This window comes from Sebastes fasciatus, chromosome 21 (genome assembly GCF_043250625.1).
Source record: "Sebastes fasciatus isolate fSebFas1 chromosome 21, fSebFas1.pri, whole genome shotgun sequence".
Taxonomy (NCBI): domain Eukaryota; kingdom Metazoa; phylum Chordata; class Actinopteri; order Perciformes; family Sebastidae; genus Sebastes; species Sebastes fasciatus.
In genome coordinates this window covers 1,173,886-1,190,827 of record NC_133815.1, presented here as the reverse complement: position 1 = coordinate 1,190,827, position 16,942 = coordinate 1,173,886, and the positions used below count along the sequence as shown (strand labels likewise).

The 16,942-nt window shown below is 39.7% G+C and overlaps 1 protein-coding gene across 1 annotated transcript; it reads left to right on the top strand.

Moving 5' to 3' along the window:
- Window positions 1-1,488: 1,488 nt before the first annotated feature.
- riok3 (RIO kinase 3 (yeast)) lies at window positions 1,489-16,403 on the top strand. Its single transcript, XM_074622304.1, has 13 exons — window positions 1,489-1,615; window positions 2,970-3,085; window positions 5,000-5,145; window positions 5,534-5,641; window positions 7,649-7,758; window positions 7,859-8,002; window positions 8,096-8,223; window positions 8,958-9,140; window positions 9,395-9,554; window positions 11,195-11,275; window positions 11,524-11,613; window positions 13,176-13,289; window positions 14,087-16,403. Exons 1-13 carry the CDS (start codon window positions 1,586-1,588, stop codon window positions 14,198-14,200), a joined length of 1,524 nt encoding a protein of 507 aa, XP_074478405.1. The 5' UTR covers window positions 1,489-1,585; the 3' UTR covers window positions 14,201-16,403.
- Window positions 16,404-16,942: the final 539 nt, after the last annotated feature.

The following is a 16,942-nucleotide window of genomic DNA, read 5'->3' as shown; positions in this document are numbered from 1 at the left end:
CGCGGTTACGCGCAAATATACATAGACTACAGGAAGTGGTTAAACACAAAATAAATTATATTATACAGTATTTTGATTTATTTTTATTTTACATTTTTACATTACATCTAATCAATATTATAAATGTATATATGCTTAGGTAATTAATTTGTTTTATTTTGAATTAAGTACTTTTTTAATTTTAAATGTTTTTATTTGTAGTAATATTGATGTATGGTGTAGTTATTTTATTCCTTTAGTCTCCATCCATGTTGTAGTTACACCAAGCCTGCAACTAACATTTTATTTAATTATCTATTCATTTGTTTATCATTCTCACACTTAATCAGTTCATTTTGTCTCAAAATGTCAGGAAATCGTGAAAAATTGTCTATCACAATGTTTTTTTTGTCCTTTCTTAAAGTCTAAACAATCTAAAATCCAAAGATATTTACAGTTTATGATGATGTGAAGCGGAGGAAAGTGAGGAAACCCTCACATTGGAAAGCTAGAATTAGAGAACGATTAGCAGTTTATGCTAGAAAAATTACTCAAAGGATAAATTGCGCATCTAAATAATTTTCTGTCTGCAACTAATCAATCAACAGTGGTGGAATGTAACTAAGTAAATGTAATTAAGTACAAATTAAATCTTATTTAACTTGAGTATTTTCTTATCATGTCAGTTTATAGCCTTCTTCTACTCCAATACATTTATTTGACAGCTTTAGTCACTTTACAACACATGTCTTTTTGTTGTTTTTATTAATTTTTCTTCTCCTTACATTTTATTTGTTGTATAATTTATTTTATTATTTTTATACCATGCAATGTATTTGCTGAATTTTTTGTAATGAAAAATCTGTTTAAAAATTACAGATGAGGGAACCGGAAGTGCTAAAATGCGAACTCATTTCCGAGTTTTTGGAATCATTCCTGTAGCACTCACCTGATTAACGGTCCCATATTATAAAAAAGTGAGATTTTCCTGTTTTTTTATTATAAAGCAGGCTTAAGTTCTATATAAATACTGTGAAAGTATCCAAACGCTCAATCCAAAAGGAAATACACACAGCCCGTATTCAGAAACTCTGCATTTGAAACAAGCTGTCAGGATTTCTGTCCATTCGTGATGTCACAAATATACAATATTTAGACCGTTTACACAATTTTAAACGTAAACATTCTAAATGTGTCCCAGTTTATTTCCTGGTTGCAGTGGATGTGAATGTCATCAGCTGACAGGAAGTACACATGGACCCAAGCTGTTGCCTAGCAACGCAATTCTGTTGCAATTCCGTCAAAATGAGCTAAAACGGAGCGTTTAAGACAGAGGGTGAATACAGGTATATTCAGGCTGACAGTATGAGGAAAATAAAGTTTTGTTTAACATTACAGCATGTAAACATGTTCTAATAGAAACACAAAATACAAGTAAGAACCTGAAAATGAGCATGATATGGGACCTTTAAATAAATTTTAAAAAGGGCTTTTATTGTGAAGGCGTGGTATCCTCCTCGGACAGTGACGTGTTTCCGGTTCACTCAGCTAAAAGCAGCTCTCTGACAACAAGGAAAGACTCAGTGATCGATATCTCGCTGTAATCATGGATCAATCAGGAATAGAAACACCAAAGGTAAGAAGTTCTGTCGTCTGGTTGTCTGGTTGTCTGGTTGTCTCTAGTTGTCTTCTTCATGTCTGGTTAGTTTCACTAAAGCTAACTCACCTAGCTACCTAGCCTGCTAGCATTAGCTAGTTAGCTGGTTGTTGTCCAACATGGAGGACAGATCAGACAGACAGACTGCTCTCTCTCTGTCTCTGTGAGGACAGATCAGTCAGTTAGTGAGCTCTCTGTCTCTGTCTCTATATCTGTCTCTCTGTCTCTGTCTCTGTCTCTGTCTCTGTGAGGACAGATCAGAGTTCTCCTTAAAAGGCTCAGTTAGTGAGCTCTCTGTCTCTCTCTGTCTCTGTCTCTGTCTCTGTGAAGGACAATCTGAAAAAATGTCCAAAATAAAGTAAAAACAAAAAGTCTGAAAAATGTCCCAATTTGTTTTCAATATTTTGATTATAACTAAACTGTCCTCTAACTCTCGTGGACCCTAAGGACAGTCAGTGGAGGTGGGACTCAGCTCAGAGACATGTCTGAACTTGTCTCCCTTCTTATGACTCACTGTGTTTTAATTACACTGCTCACTTATTACCACTAATAATTATCTATAAGTTATCTATCATTAAAACAGAAGGGACCATTTTCACCAGTAAAACAGATATGAAAGTCAACTTTAGACTGGATTTATTAGGACTGTCAGTTTTGCTTCTGTTTTAAGATAATTACTTTAAATATACACTATACATGCTGTAAAGTTGAGTCCAAATGCAGTTTGAATAAAAGCAGTATTTGATGCAATGGATCAAATCAATGTTGCTGCTAATCATTGACATATCCCAGACTGTGAACAAATGATATAAAAAGTCCCCTTAGTATTTAGTATACACAATAATTAATGTATTGTTTGTTTGTTTTTTCATAAATAAACTCCAGTGGTTTTATGTTAAACTGTCATTTAAAGGGTTAAATCTGAGAATGAAGGGATATTTAATAGTGATGATAAGGACTGAAGTTAGTTACAAGATTTAACTTTAACTATTTATTAAAGTGGAAAATAATATTAATATTTATCATGGCTGATTGAAATCGTACATTATTTATCTTTCTAAATGAACCTTAAAGGGAGATTTATCAAGTATTTAATCCTCTTATCAACATGGGAGTGGACACATATGCTGCTTTATGCAAAATGTATGTATATATTTATTATTGTAAATCAATTAACAACACAGCAAAATGACAGATATTGTGCAGAAACCCTGGAGTGACATTAATCAAATGACATCATAAGGTGTCAGGGTGGTTTGACCTTAAGGCCGTGGGGTCCGTGGCGCTCTGTCAGGGGTCCGCCAAATAATGAGCTTTTTTATTTTGATTCCAGAGCCCGTGGGGTTCGGTAGCTCCAGCGGCTCCGTCCTGCTCTCTGACTGATGTGATGAGCGAGCAGCTGGCCAAACAGCTGGATGAGGAGAGCAACGCCTTCCCTGCACTCACTGAGTAAGTTCTGCTTCACCTGTGTGTGTTTGTGTGTGTGTGTGTGTCCTGCACCGTCGGCTCTAGTCTGCCCGTGTAAAAGGTTCCATACAGAAGTACACTAATAGAACAAGTTATTCTTTCCCTTCTAAAGATATCATACATATCTCAATCCAATCACCAGCTGTAACCAAGACCCCAGGAAGAGCGCCGGTCGTTTATCCTGACTTTCGTAGCGGCCAAATGTCGGTACTGCAACTGATCCGCATGTCCGTCATGTGATGCATTTGGCCCAAAAATACTTTTTCCCATAGACTCACATTGGGAAAGAGACGTCTGTAACTCAGAGGATCATTTATTTAGAGGTGAATCAACTCCCCAGTATGAACACTCTAATAGTCCTCATTTAAATCATTAAGTTTTTAAAGTTGTGAAATGCACTAACAGCTGAATCCAGAGTTATTTCCCTTCCTCCGTTCATGTTAATGAGAGGCTGACCGAGGCTGGAGCGCCAAGCCGGGACACCGGCGTGACGTTGTGACCGAGTCATGTGACCGAGCGGACGCTACTGTGCATGTCCCACATGCCCGAGATCCGGGTACTTTTCCAGACAGAAGTGGAGTCATTTAGGCTTCATGCACCGCTGAGACACTCTTATAGGAATGAACGGAGCCCCGCCTCCAACGCTGGATCCACTTCTCTTTATACATCCATGGATGTAACGGCTTTCCTGCCGGCAGCGCTTCAATAATTACTCCTTCAAGGTTTATTTTGCGAAATTCTCTATATCAACCACAAACCTTTAAAGGGACTATTTGTAACTTTCAGAATGTCTTGTTAACAGCGACACCTGTGGCCGTTAAGTCAACGAAAGTCAGCGTCGGGTTTGCGCTTGCTCGCTCTACATAGACATGAAGGAGCATCGCTCAACACAGTGAGGAGACACACGTCAGCTAAAAGCACAATATCACTCTATATTTCAGCTGCTTGGCAGTAATGTTAGCTGACCAGACCAAGGTCTCTCCATGAATCAATGCTGATCCTAGTGTTGGCTTTTCCTGTCTCAGCCTCCAGGAAGCAGCGGGGCTCCTCAGCGAGTAACGTTATCGTCTCCGACCGGGTGCCGGTGTCTCCCTACGGCACCCGGTCGGAGACGATAACGTTTCTCTCTGCGGAGCCCCGTCACTTCACAAGACACGGGAAACCTCTGTTGGTCTGGAGGAGCTGCAGCAGTTATTTCTGCACAAACGTCCACTGAACATTCACTAGATATTCTCAGAGCTAAACTAACTCTTCTGCAGTGTGTAGTGAGCAGCATGCACGTGAGAGGTGGAGAGAGAACGCGCGCGGCTTGTGTGGGTGAAGGCAACAGAGGAGCAGAGGAGCAGAGTACAGCAGAGACTCCGGCGACACACGAGCGTGTATAGGCGAGCGTGCATGTGTCCCGACCCCGTACATTTATACGCTTAGAAAGTTACAAACAGTCCCTTTAATAACAAAGTGACTATATAAAAGTCTAAACACTGTCTGTCTGTCTGTCTCTCTGTCTGTCTGTCTGTCTGTCTGTCTCTCTGTCTCTCTGTCTGTCTGTCTGTCTGTCTGTCTGTCTCTCTCTCTGTCTCTCTGTCTGTCTCTCTGTCTCTCTGTCTCTCTGTCTGTCTCTCTGTCTGTCTGTCTGTCTGTCTGTCTGTCTGTCTGTCTCTCTCTCTGTCTCTCTGTCTGTCTCTCTGTCTGTCTCTCTGTCTGTCTCTCTGTCTGTCTGTCTGTCTGTCTGTCTGTCTGTCTCTCTGTCTGTCTGTCTGTCTGTCTGTCTCTCTGTCTCTCTGTCTGTCTGTCTCTCTGTCTCTCTGTCTCTCTGTCTCTCTGTCTCTCTGTCTCTCTGTCTGTCTCTCTGTCTCTCTGTCTCTCTGTCTCTCTGTCTGTCTGTCTGTCTTTCAGTCCCGGAGCAGATCTGTTGCTGTCAGATGACGTCTCTGAAACGACCAGCGACCTGATGCTCGCCCAGATGCTGCAGATGCAGTTCGACCGCGAGTTCGACGACCAGCTCCGCCGGGAGGAGAAGAAGTTCAACGGAGACAGCAAAGGTAGAACCACAACAGTCTGACGTCTATACAACTAGGGCCGGGACCATTCACCTGTCTCCTGATTCAATACTATCACCGATTCGATATGTATCGAGATTCAGTATTCCGATTCATTGTGAACGGATATGACATCACGTTACTCAGACTACAACAATAAAAGCGGTGACTTCCTTCTACCTCCACATAGACTCAGATGAAGCAGATATATTGATTCTGGCATTAAAACATCTGTTTCAAAATCGTGAAATATAGGTGAATCTATTTTTTCCCACCCTCCTATAATATAACATAATATAATATAATGTAATATAACACTCAGCAGGTGCAGTGACCGACTGCAGTTTATTTAAAGGTTTAGTTCAGTGACTGTTTTAATGTTTGTCTTCAGTGTCCATCTCCTTTGAGAACTACCGTATGGTCCATCCGTACGAAGACAGCGACAGCTCAGAGGACGAGGTCGACTGGCAGGACACAAGACACGACCCCTACAGAGCTGGTAACGTACCTACTGTTGGTGGACAAAATAACAGAAACACCTTACAGTGCCGTGCAGCCGTAGCTCAGTATGTTCAGTTTCCATTGAGACTAATACACTCTGTTCTGTTTGAGACTTTTTTTAACCACAACACACTATTTCAGCGCCGACTGCCGTGAATCACAGCTTCAAATGCAGCTGTGAGTCACATTGAGATGAATGTTAGATAACGGCGTGTTTCATCTTCAGTAGACGTCTGACGGTCACTGTGTGTTTTTATAAAGCAACGTAAAGGTCCCGACACACCAAGCCGACAGTCGGACAGTTTGGGGCCGTCGGTGAGCGTCTGTCGGTCTAGATCTTTTAGTGTGTCTGGCATCGTCGGCTCTAGTCTGACCGCGGCGGAGCTTTTTTGGCCGATTCATCAATGAAAGAAATCACTCTGATTGGCTGTTCAGTTTAAACAAATCAGTCCACGAGAAGAGAAACGGACGTGAGGAAAGCCAACGAGTAAAGTCAAGTGGAAAAACTCTTCTCATTTTTCATCTTCATCTCATCTGATCATTCCAGATGTTTTCACAGCAACATGAACATCTGGAATGAAGCTAAGTGGTGAGTGAGAGCGGTGTGAAAATGGTCGGCAGACACCGCTTTGTTTCATGTACGTATCATAACAACGGCTTGTATATCCGCCGTCTTCCTGTTTCCCTTTCTGAATGATGGACACAGACTACCGCAGTCTGCAGGCGCATACCGAACGTGCTAGCTGACCGTCGGCTGTCGTCTTTGCGGTTTGTTCGAGTGTGACTTTTTGGCCAAGACAAAGACGACGTGACGGGCGGCCTTCGTCGCCGCTAGTTGTCTGATGTGGGCTCGGTGCGTCTGGGCCTTTAGGCAGCGTACAGAGGAAGAAAGATGCCAGATAGCTGCTGGAGCTCCGGTTGTAAACTAGGGACGCTACGATACCAGAAATTTAGTAGTCGATACCAATACCAGTGAAATTCCACGATTCTCGATTCCAGTTTGATACCACGGTAACAAACAAAAGTAAAACAATAAATCCCATGTACTTCCTTTATAGTGAGGTGAAGTCACGCCCCTTCCGTTGGACCACCATGGGACCTTATTTCCAAAAAAATCAACGGAGAGAGACAAATGTTTTTTGGGATCCAGCTGTGAATCACACATCGGATGTTTGTCAATTTAAACAAATAATATATATTTTTTTATATATAATAATAATTTTCATGTCAAAAAAGTCTCAGTTTGTTTTAGTATCATTTAGTTGTGTGTGAAAGCGCTCAGTGAATCTCTCGCCTCGCACAACATACGTCACCAGCACTAGCTAGCTATCTTAGCTATGTTCCAGGCACAGATGAAGCGTTATCTGACCTGATGTGTTTTATCAGAGACTCCTGATGTTTCTATCAGCCGGGAAGAGAAAGAAGGATCAGACCGGTTGCTGTGTGTGAGTTCATCCCAGTAGGAAACACAGATATCGTAGCTTCAGAGAGAGAGAGACGTCACTACCACACTGTCGGGTTTGTCCTCTTTCTAATGACGTATCTTAACAGTCTGATTCTTCAACGGTTTTACGACAAACTGAGACTTTCTGGACTTGCAAAATTCTCTTTTTTTAAATTGACAAACATCATAATGTGTTGATTCATGGAGCATTTCAAACGGGATCAAAACAAATGTTTGTCTCTCCGTTGACTACCGGCACGTTTTCAGATTTTTGGACTTGATAGTGAAGTATTTGTTGTCGTGACATCTGTACAGCAGAACCGTGTCACATCTACACTGGGTATTTTGTTTTTTAAAGGAGAGCAACCGTGGATTTACTCAACACCACACACTATCAACACACATGAGTGAAGGGCTGCTGTCTTATTAGGTGTTCCTGTTATTTTAGCTGATCCGTTTAATGTCCTCATTGTGACTCGGATCCCAAACAGACTTTTTAAGTTGCTGCCTGCGATGTCATTATCACACGGACTCTAAAGCTGGGTGTGTTTGATCCTTCAGAAAAGCCCCAGACTACACCCAGGAGAGGCTTCACTGGGAAAGGCAAGAACATCACCACCAAACACGACGAGGTGACCTGCGGACGCAAGAACACCGCTCGTATGGACAACGTGAGACGCAATTAAAAAACAAATCATTTTTACGTTGGAGTTGTTTTTGGTGACTTCTGTGAACGTCGCTGTATTTACGTTTCCTCTCCTCGTCCTGCAGTTTGCTCCAGAGGTCCATGTCGGGGACGGGTTGGGGATGGACCTGAAGTTGTCCAACCAGGTGTTCAACTCCCTGAAGCAGCACTGCTACAGCGAGCAGAAACGCAGCGCCAGACTGCACGAGAAGAAGGAGCACTCCACTGCTGTACGTATTCACCTTATCCTTCGCCTGAACTACGGCGCCTCCGCATTGCGTCGTGTTGTGTTCTCACTTCCGTTTCAATCTCTTTCTCCTCAGGAACAAGCGGTGGACCCTCGCACGCGTCTGCTGATGTACAAAATGGTGAACGCCGGCGTGCTGGAGAACATTAACGGCTGCATCAGCACAGGAAAAGAGTCGGTCGTCTTCCACGCTGATGGAGGGAGGTGGGTGGATGTCACGAGGTCCAGAAATGGTCTCAGGTCTTGGCCTCACGTGTACAGATATATTTTTTTAATACAAATATTTTCCTCTACGTTTTTCGCTCAGTAAGTAAATAATAATAATAAATGTGTAAATATAAAGAGGAATAAATAAAAGAATAAATGAGAAAATAAAAAATGTGTAAATATAAAGAGGAATAAATAAAAGATCAAATAAGAAAATATATAATGGGGAAATATAAATAAAAGTATAAATGAGTAAATAAAAAATGTGTAAATATAAAAAGAGGTATAAATAACGTGAAAATATAAATAAAAGAATAAATAAGAAAATATAAAATGTGGAAATATAAAGAAAATAATAATTAAGTAAAACAAATATGGAAATATAAATAAAAGAATAAATAAGAAAATATATATGTGGAAATATAAAGAGGAATAAATAAAAATAATAAATAAGTAAATAAATGTTGAAATATGAAGACAAATACCAAAATAAAACATAATTATAAGCATTTTCATTTAAGTTCACATTTATTTATTTATATATAATTTTTGTATATATTTATTTTCCCTATTGCTTTTGCTTTTCCTTATAGCCCAATAAAATCTGATTTAATGTGAAGAAGTCAAAGAATCCGTTTCCTGTATAAATATATAATTTACCACAGCTACAAGGTGCTGCAAACGTTTAAAAATGTGATTTCACACAAACATGTTCTGTGTATGTGCGTCAGCCTGGAGGAGCAGCCCGTTCCAGACGAAGTGGTGCTGAAGGTCTACAAGACGACGCTCAACGAGTTCAAGAACAGAGACCGCTACATCAAAGACGACTACCGCTTCATCGACCGCTTCAGCAAACTGAACCCACGCAAGATCATCCGTCTGTGGGCCGAGAAGGAGATGCACAACCTGACCAGGTAAACGCCCTCCGACTGGTGCTGCTGGTCTTACTGATGCTGGTGCTGGTTCCATTTCTCCTCAAACAGGTTCCCAACAACAGAAGACATAAATAAGCCCAGTCCTTTTCATCACTCGAGCAGTTTTTATTTCCCCCTCATCAATAAGTGCAGTGACGTATTGTGTTGGCTGTTAATGAATCTAAAGCGTTGTGTTTCTGTTTTTAAACGTCTCAACGTGAAGACTTAAACATATAAATGTGATGTGTGTTCAGGATGAAGAAGGCAGAGATTCCCTGTCCGGAGGTGGTGCTGCTGAAGAAACACATCCTGGTGATGTCGTTCATCGGTAAAGACCACATTCCTGCTCCCAAACTCAAAGACGTCAAGCTGAGCTCAGAGGACATGAAGAACGCCTTCTACCAGGTCCTACATGTACGTACACTGTACCCCAAGTACTGCACTCTGTACACCAAGTACTGCACTCTGTACACCAAGTACTGTACACCAAGTACTGTACATTGTTCACCAAGTACTGTACATTGTTCACCAAGTACTGTACACTGTACACCAAGTACTGTACATTGTTCACCAAGTACTGTACACTGTACACCAAGTACTGTACTCTGAACACCAAGTACTGCACTCTGAACACCAAGTACTGCACTCTGTACACCAAGTACTGCACTCTGTACCGTCTTAGTCTTCTGCTAACAGCAGCCGTGAGCCGCCGGCTGGTTAGCAGGAGGCTAAACTATTAGCAACCCTTCCTCTCCAGCTCTGAAACGCTTTGCCGATATTGTACGACGGATGTGGAAATATAAAGAGGAATAAACAAGTAAATAAAAAATGTGTAAATATAAAGAAAATAAATAAAAGATCAAATAAGAAAATATATAATGGGGAAATATAAATAAAAGTATACATGAGTAAATAACAAAATGTGGAAATATAAAGGAAAATAAATAGAAGTATAAATAACATGTAAATATAAATAAAAATAAATAAAAGAATAAATAAGAAAATATAAATGTAGAAATATAAAGAGGAATAAATAATTCATTAAAAAATGTTGAAATATGAAGACAAATACCAAAATATAACATAATTATAAGCATTTTTCATTTAGGCTGGAGGCCAACGGCAGCGCTGTAGAGATAAACTGAGGGCGTATAAATCTGTGGATGTCTATAGTTAACTATCCTTCAGTAAAGTCAGTCAGAAAGAGAGACAGACGACATCAGAGAAGCAGAGACGATTCTCTGATATTGTAGCTCTAGAGCCTCCGATCCCAGTTTGTCCTCTCTAATGTCTGTGAGATCTGGATTCAGCCAACAACACAGCAAGAGGACATTTAGATGTGTAGCGTTAGTTAGCCTCCAGTCTTTCCTTTGTTTAGCCTCCAGCTAACACCGTGACCTCATCATGACCTCATCATGATGTCGACACAAAAAGGGTCTGCTGACCAAACTACGCTGTAGCCGAGTTCATTCGCTCCAAACCAGTTGATAGAAACGTTCCTAAATCACATTTCTTTTTTTGGCGACATTTCTAAAGCCAGTGGAGAGGAAACACGGCTGCTACACGGGTTGAGATCGCCCGTACGATAGATGGTGCACACGGCACGGGGATAGCCACAACAGCTAACGTTAGCATCACATTTGGGGTCTGATCACTTTCTGTATTGTGTAGTTAACGTTTCTGTTGCGTGAAGCGGACACGGCGCTGTGTAGGAGGACGTTTACAGCCAACCGGACTGCAGTGTGCATGCAAATGTTGCGTATTCCTGTACTGCCTTTTTGCGTCAACAGCTTTCAGAGAGTTGTTTAATATCACGTCATAGTACGTAAACCTTTTTATACCAAACGTATTGTGCTCTACTCATTACCACACTTTTGAATGGCTGTGATTTATTACTAATCTTTTATCTCATTCGTGTTTTATTTATTTATTCCTTGTTAATGTGTGAAGTCTTTTAATACAATGCTCCATTTGAGGTTGACGCGACTGCAATGTTGTTCCGTTTGCATGATGACAGTAAGGCTCTTGAGTGATGTATTTCTGTCTGCGTGCAGGTGATGCAGCAGCTGTATCAGGAGTGTAATCTGGTTCACGCTGATCTCAGTGAATACAACATTCTGTGGCACGAAGGAAAGGTACGACCTCTTTCTCTCCGTTCTTCGTTATGTCTTTGTTTAATTAATTCTTTCATTTGTTAAAGTTCCTCCATCTGTCCTCCTTTTAGTTCCCGTTCTTCTTCTCTTCCTTTTTCTCCACCTCTCTCACCTTCTTCCTTTTCTTAGTCTCTCCCATCTCACCTGTCCTTTCCTTCCATATTTCACCCCGATTAGTTTCATTAGTTTACTCCTCGTGTCTGTTATCTTTGTGTGTGTCTGTGTTGTAGGTGTGGCTGATTGATGTCAGTCAGTCCATCGAGCCCACCCATCCTCACGCCTTGGAGTTCCTCTTCAGGGACTGCAGGAACGTTTCCACGGTAACGCCCAGTTTCATCTACATACGCATGCTTGTTGCAGTTATTCAGTAGGGCCGGGACGATTCACATATCTCCCGATTCAATACGATCACCATACTTGGGTGCCGGTTCTGATTTTTAAGTATTGTGTTTTATTGCAATTTTCTATTAACTTTTTTTAACACTAGACCAGGAAGGGGAAAAGTTAAATCATAAACCTTTAGGGACTTTTACTTTGGAAAATATTTAAATTAATACGGTAAAAATGTTTGATTTTCAGCATGTATGTAGTCAGAGATGTCCTGAAGTCAAATATATCAGTCATTGTCAGGAATTATTTATTATCCAGCAACCCAAAAATCAAAGAATAAAGACATTTCCCTCACAGATTAGTGGGATTTTCTTTTTAATCTATAAGGGACATGTAATGTTTTATACTTCTGGTGAATATAATCCATCAATCTTATTTCCATAGATGTATTTTGTATATACAGTTCCCTTTGTTAACATCTTATTTTGAAAAGCGGACGTAGTTACTACTTCCTCTAACTTCTCCAAGGTGGTCTCTAGCTCTCCCGTCAGCTCCGTTCTCTTTATCCATCCATGGTCAGCTCCATCGGGGCCGTTTCAATGCAGAGAACACAAATGTCAGTATCTGGGTGCTCTACAGTCGTTTGTCCACGGAGACAAGAGCGACGGCCGGCTCGACCGCAACGTTTCCTGCTAACTTTTTTCCGGATATTTTGCAGACATTTTTCAGACTTTTTTTCAGACATGTATCAGACTTTTGTTTGAACATATTTCGGCCTTTTTTCAGATTTGTTTCCATCCTTTACTGGATGTGTAGTGTTTACCACGCTGGATTTAACATGGGAGGGTGCAGGTCGTATCCACGACGACCCTCCGACGTTTTACACTCTCTGAGGTTTGTTTCTGTTGACGGATACGGAACGGATATGACTTCACGTTACTCAGACTACAACAATAAAAGCGGTAACTTCCTTCCACCTCCACATAGACCCGCTTTGGTGTCCAGCTGTAGAAGCTGGGGGATTCAGGACTCCATAAATGTAGTTGCATTCGTGCCTTCCAGCATCACGAGACGGACACGGAAGTTGTAGCATCAACGCCCGGCGCTCTTCCTGGGGTCCAGCCCACCTCTCGACCTCTCGACCTGGGTCGCGCAGCTGAGTCGGTCAAGGCGGGTTAACCCTTTCAGACACAATCGACGCTGGTTCAACCCTGGTTGAGTCCTGGGTGTTAAAGGGGTGCTAGTTTTAACTCCTGACTAATTATCATTATAATTCATTCAAGTTCAGATTTATATTATTTGTCTGTAATAAAAAGGAAAAAAAATTATTAGTTAACTGACAATCAGGATCTGACCAGTCCCACAACAATAGGAATGAACTTAGTTTGGTTAACCGTCTTTATTCAACCAAGTTTAACCGCCACAGAAACGGTTTTATTTTGTCAAACGTAGAAAATATTGAAACCAGAGAGACGATTCTTTTTGTTTGTTTCCTCCAAGTGAAGCTAGTTTTGCTGTTGAAGTTGTATATGTGTGTGTGTGTGTTCCACAGTTCTTCCAGAAGAGAGGAGTGAGCGAGGCGATGAGCGTGTACGAGCTTTTCAACGCCGTGAGCGGACTGAACATCCCTGTTGGTGAAGAGGACGAGGCCGAGTTCATCGCCGAGGTAACGAACTCTCTGCTCTCCGTTTTTAGTTCAGCTTCAAACTAAATACCTGCTTATGTTGCTCATGATTCATCTAGACCAGAGGTCAGCGACCTTTACTATCTAAAGAGACATTTTAGGCAAAAAAAAAATAATCTGTCTGGAGCCGCAAAACATGTGATCATTGTGATGAAGGTAACACAGTTTATATAGAATATAAGTCTAATGCAGTGAGGGCCAAAGAGACAATGTACTACGGAGTATTAGGGCCACATTGAGGGAAAAAACATCTGAGATTTACACAATAAAGTCATAACTTTACGAGAAAAAAAGTCGTAGTATTACGAGAATAAAGTAGTAACACTATGAGAAAAAAACGTAATATTACGAGAGTAAAGTCATAACTTTCCGAGAAAAAAGTCGTAATGTTACGATAATAAAGTCAGAAGTTTACGAGAAAAAAATTTAAATAACACATAAAATTACTACTTTATAATATTATGACTTTATTCTCTAAATCTCAGATTTATCTTTTTCCTCAACGTGGCCCTAATACTCCGTCGTACCATAGACCTACAACAATGATCAATAAAAACTTAAATGTAAACAAAAGAACAGTTATTCATTTCCATTTATAGAAGTCCACAGGGAGCCGCTGGAGAGGAGCTGAAGAGCTGCTTGTTGCTGACCGCTGGTCTAAACACACACATTCCTCTGCAGCAGGAAGGAGCTGCCAGATAGTTGGTGTCGGGAAAAGCTTTGAACTTGATGAAAAGATTCCCAGTTAAATGCTCTCTGTCTGTCTCTCCCCGTGACAGATTGTGGCGCTGGAGAAGAGGAACGAGGATCACGTGCAGCGGCGAGGAAAGAAAACCTTCTCTGTGGCCTCCGAAGACGGCGATTTTCCTTTAGAACCCGACGCCGATGACTAACGACCGCCCCGCTCGCTCTCTCTTCACGATCCCGCCGTGATGAAAACGCTGTAAAAGAGGAGATGAATGGAGGAGGCGACGCCTCCTGGAGGACCCGGTGCTCCACCCCACCCCCTCCAACCACCCACCAACTGCTTCCTTTAAACAGGCAGGACGGAGCGCCTCCTCCTGGCTGCGGGGGGGACGAGTTTCACCGTGTTGGATGTTGAAGTCAGAGCGCCCTGAGAGGCACCAGCAGGGTTTTCTGAAGCTGAGACCACATCTCATTTCCTCCTGCTAATATCGGCCCAATATAATATAACCAATATAAACAACTGTGAGGGTTATTTTAAATTCTGAGGTTGTGAAGATGCCACTTATGTCGGGATGAATTTGGGGAAATGATGCAGAAGACAACAGAGGCTTTTTTAAATTTAATTTAAGCATATTGGGTTTGAATATTTCATCTTGTAACTTCAGCGAGAAACAAAGAAAAAGAGCACCAATACAGGAAAAAATGCCTAAATATGTAGTATAAATATTATATAAATATACAGCATACAATAAGCATTATTAAATCAGCAAATATATAATCAAAGAGTAACAGATGCCAACTTTAAGTTTGAATACTCAGATGTTACAAAAATATTTCAGTTGTTTTCCAATAATAATATTAATAAACTTTATTTATACAACGCTTAACAAAGTTACAAACCAGGATTAAAACATGTCAAGACTGCAATAAATCCAACAGTTAAAATAATACAAAAATTAAATCAAATAACAATACGATAAATAATATTTGTATTCTATTTTGTGTGCACATACATTAGATTGCATAAAATCCAGATAATGAAATCATGAGAAATGTGTCAGGAGAACCTCAACTTAAAGAGAAAAAGACAAACAATAATTAAAAAAGGAAAAATATTTAAAAAGAAAACATAATTTAGAAAAATACAAAGTACACAAAAACTAACCAATCAGTAGACGACAAAAAAATACATGAAAAACAATACGGAGAAGAGAAGAATAGAAAAAATATACACACATATCTCAAGAAATAATAAGACGACATGAATTAAATTCAAATTTTTTTATTTGTGTAAGGATAATAATAATTAATAATAAAAAAGATTTGACAGCTTTTTTTTTTTATTTATTATAAAAAAAAAGATATAAGGTTCACTACCCAGCCAACGATCATCCTGTCTCAATGTATATTTTTATTCACATTTTTAATAATTCTCATCTTTTCTTTCATAATAATAATAATAATAATAACAAATAAATCAAAGTCATCAAAACAAAGTTACAAACCAGGATTAAAACATTTCAAGACTGCAATAAATCAGAAAATTAAAATAATACAAAAATAAAATGGAATACCCAACAATAATGAGATTAAAATAAATAAATGAAATGGAAATACCCAACAATAATATGAGATTAAAATAAATAAATGAAATGGAATACCCAACAATAATAAGAGATTAAAATAAACAATTAAAATGGAATACCCAACAACAATATGAGATTAAAATAAACAATTAAAATGGAATACCCAACAACAATATGAGATTAAAATAAATAAATGAAATGGGTATGACATGTTGGAAATAAAACGATGTGCTAGCATTAATAAAAAGCTTTTTTAAAAATAGATTTAAGATTCACTACCCAGCCCCAACGGTCATTCTGTCTCAACGTCTATTAATATTTTCATTAATTCTCATCTTTTTCACATTTATCGCTGAAAAGTAGAAGATGTACCCGAGGAAAAAAAAAAAGTTGGAAAAGCCTCAGTTTATTTTTTTTATTTTTGTTTGTCGCTCTGTCTCATGTTAAGGGTCAAACATGGAGGGGGTCAAAGGTCACAGCAGTTTGGTGTGTGGAGTGTTTTTGGAAGCGAAAGCTAACAGGGCTTATTAAATGTTGTGGCAACGCTTTGAAACTGAAGCGCAAAAAGAAACAGAAGTCATCTCAGCGTGGTGTCGTTAAATGTAGAAGATGATGTTTGCAGTGATGAAGATGAAACAAGTAGCTCTTAGATTGTGTAACTTTAATCAGAACATTTAATGTGTGTTTTTTTAAAGGATGAATAATAAAGAAGGTTTCTGTCAGTGCAGACTCCTCACATGATGCGATGGTGGATTTATTCTAATGAATGCCTCATTGTGGTGCTCGCTGTGAAACCAGTGGTGACATTAAAAGATGAAGATGATTTGTTGTCTTTTATTTATTGGTTTTATAAAAAATATAATATTATCAGTTAACACTCAAAAGGTTTGCTGTATATATATTAACAGAAAGTTACTGTATTCTCTGCATGGTTCTGTTAATCACGTGATCGTCACAGTGTCATATGACTCCCAGCTGACATAACAAGAAGACTTCCGACCTGACTCCTTCAGAATAAAAGAGTAATCTAAAAAAAAAAGAACTGGCAGCAAAACCTCGACTTTTGTACAAAATGTGAAAATGAATGCCTTTTTTCTTTTCTTTTCTTTTCTTTTTTACGCTGTGTTCATATAAAAGTGCTGCAGTGATTATATTAGTCTTTATTTACTTGTACAATTAAATCTAAAAATCAAATAAATAGGGGGGCATCTCCCTCACTGGCAAAACAAGGCTTGTCATCATTGAAGGCCATCTCAATGCAGGGAGATATCGGGATGAGATTCTGCAGCCAGTGGCGATCCCATATCTCCACAATCTGGGACCTAACTTCATCCTCCAAGAAACAACACTCACCCCCACAGA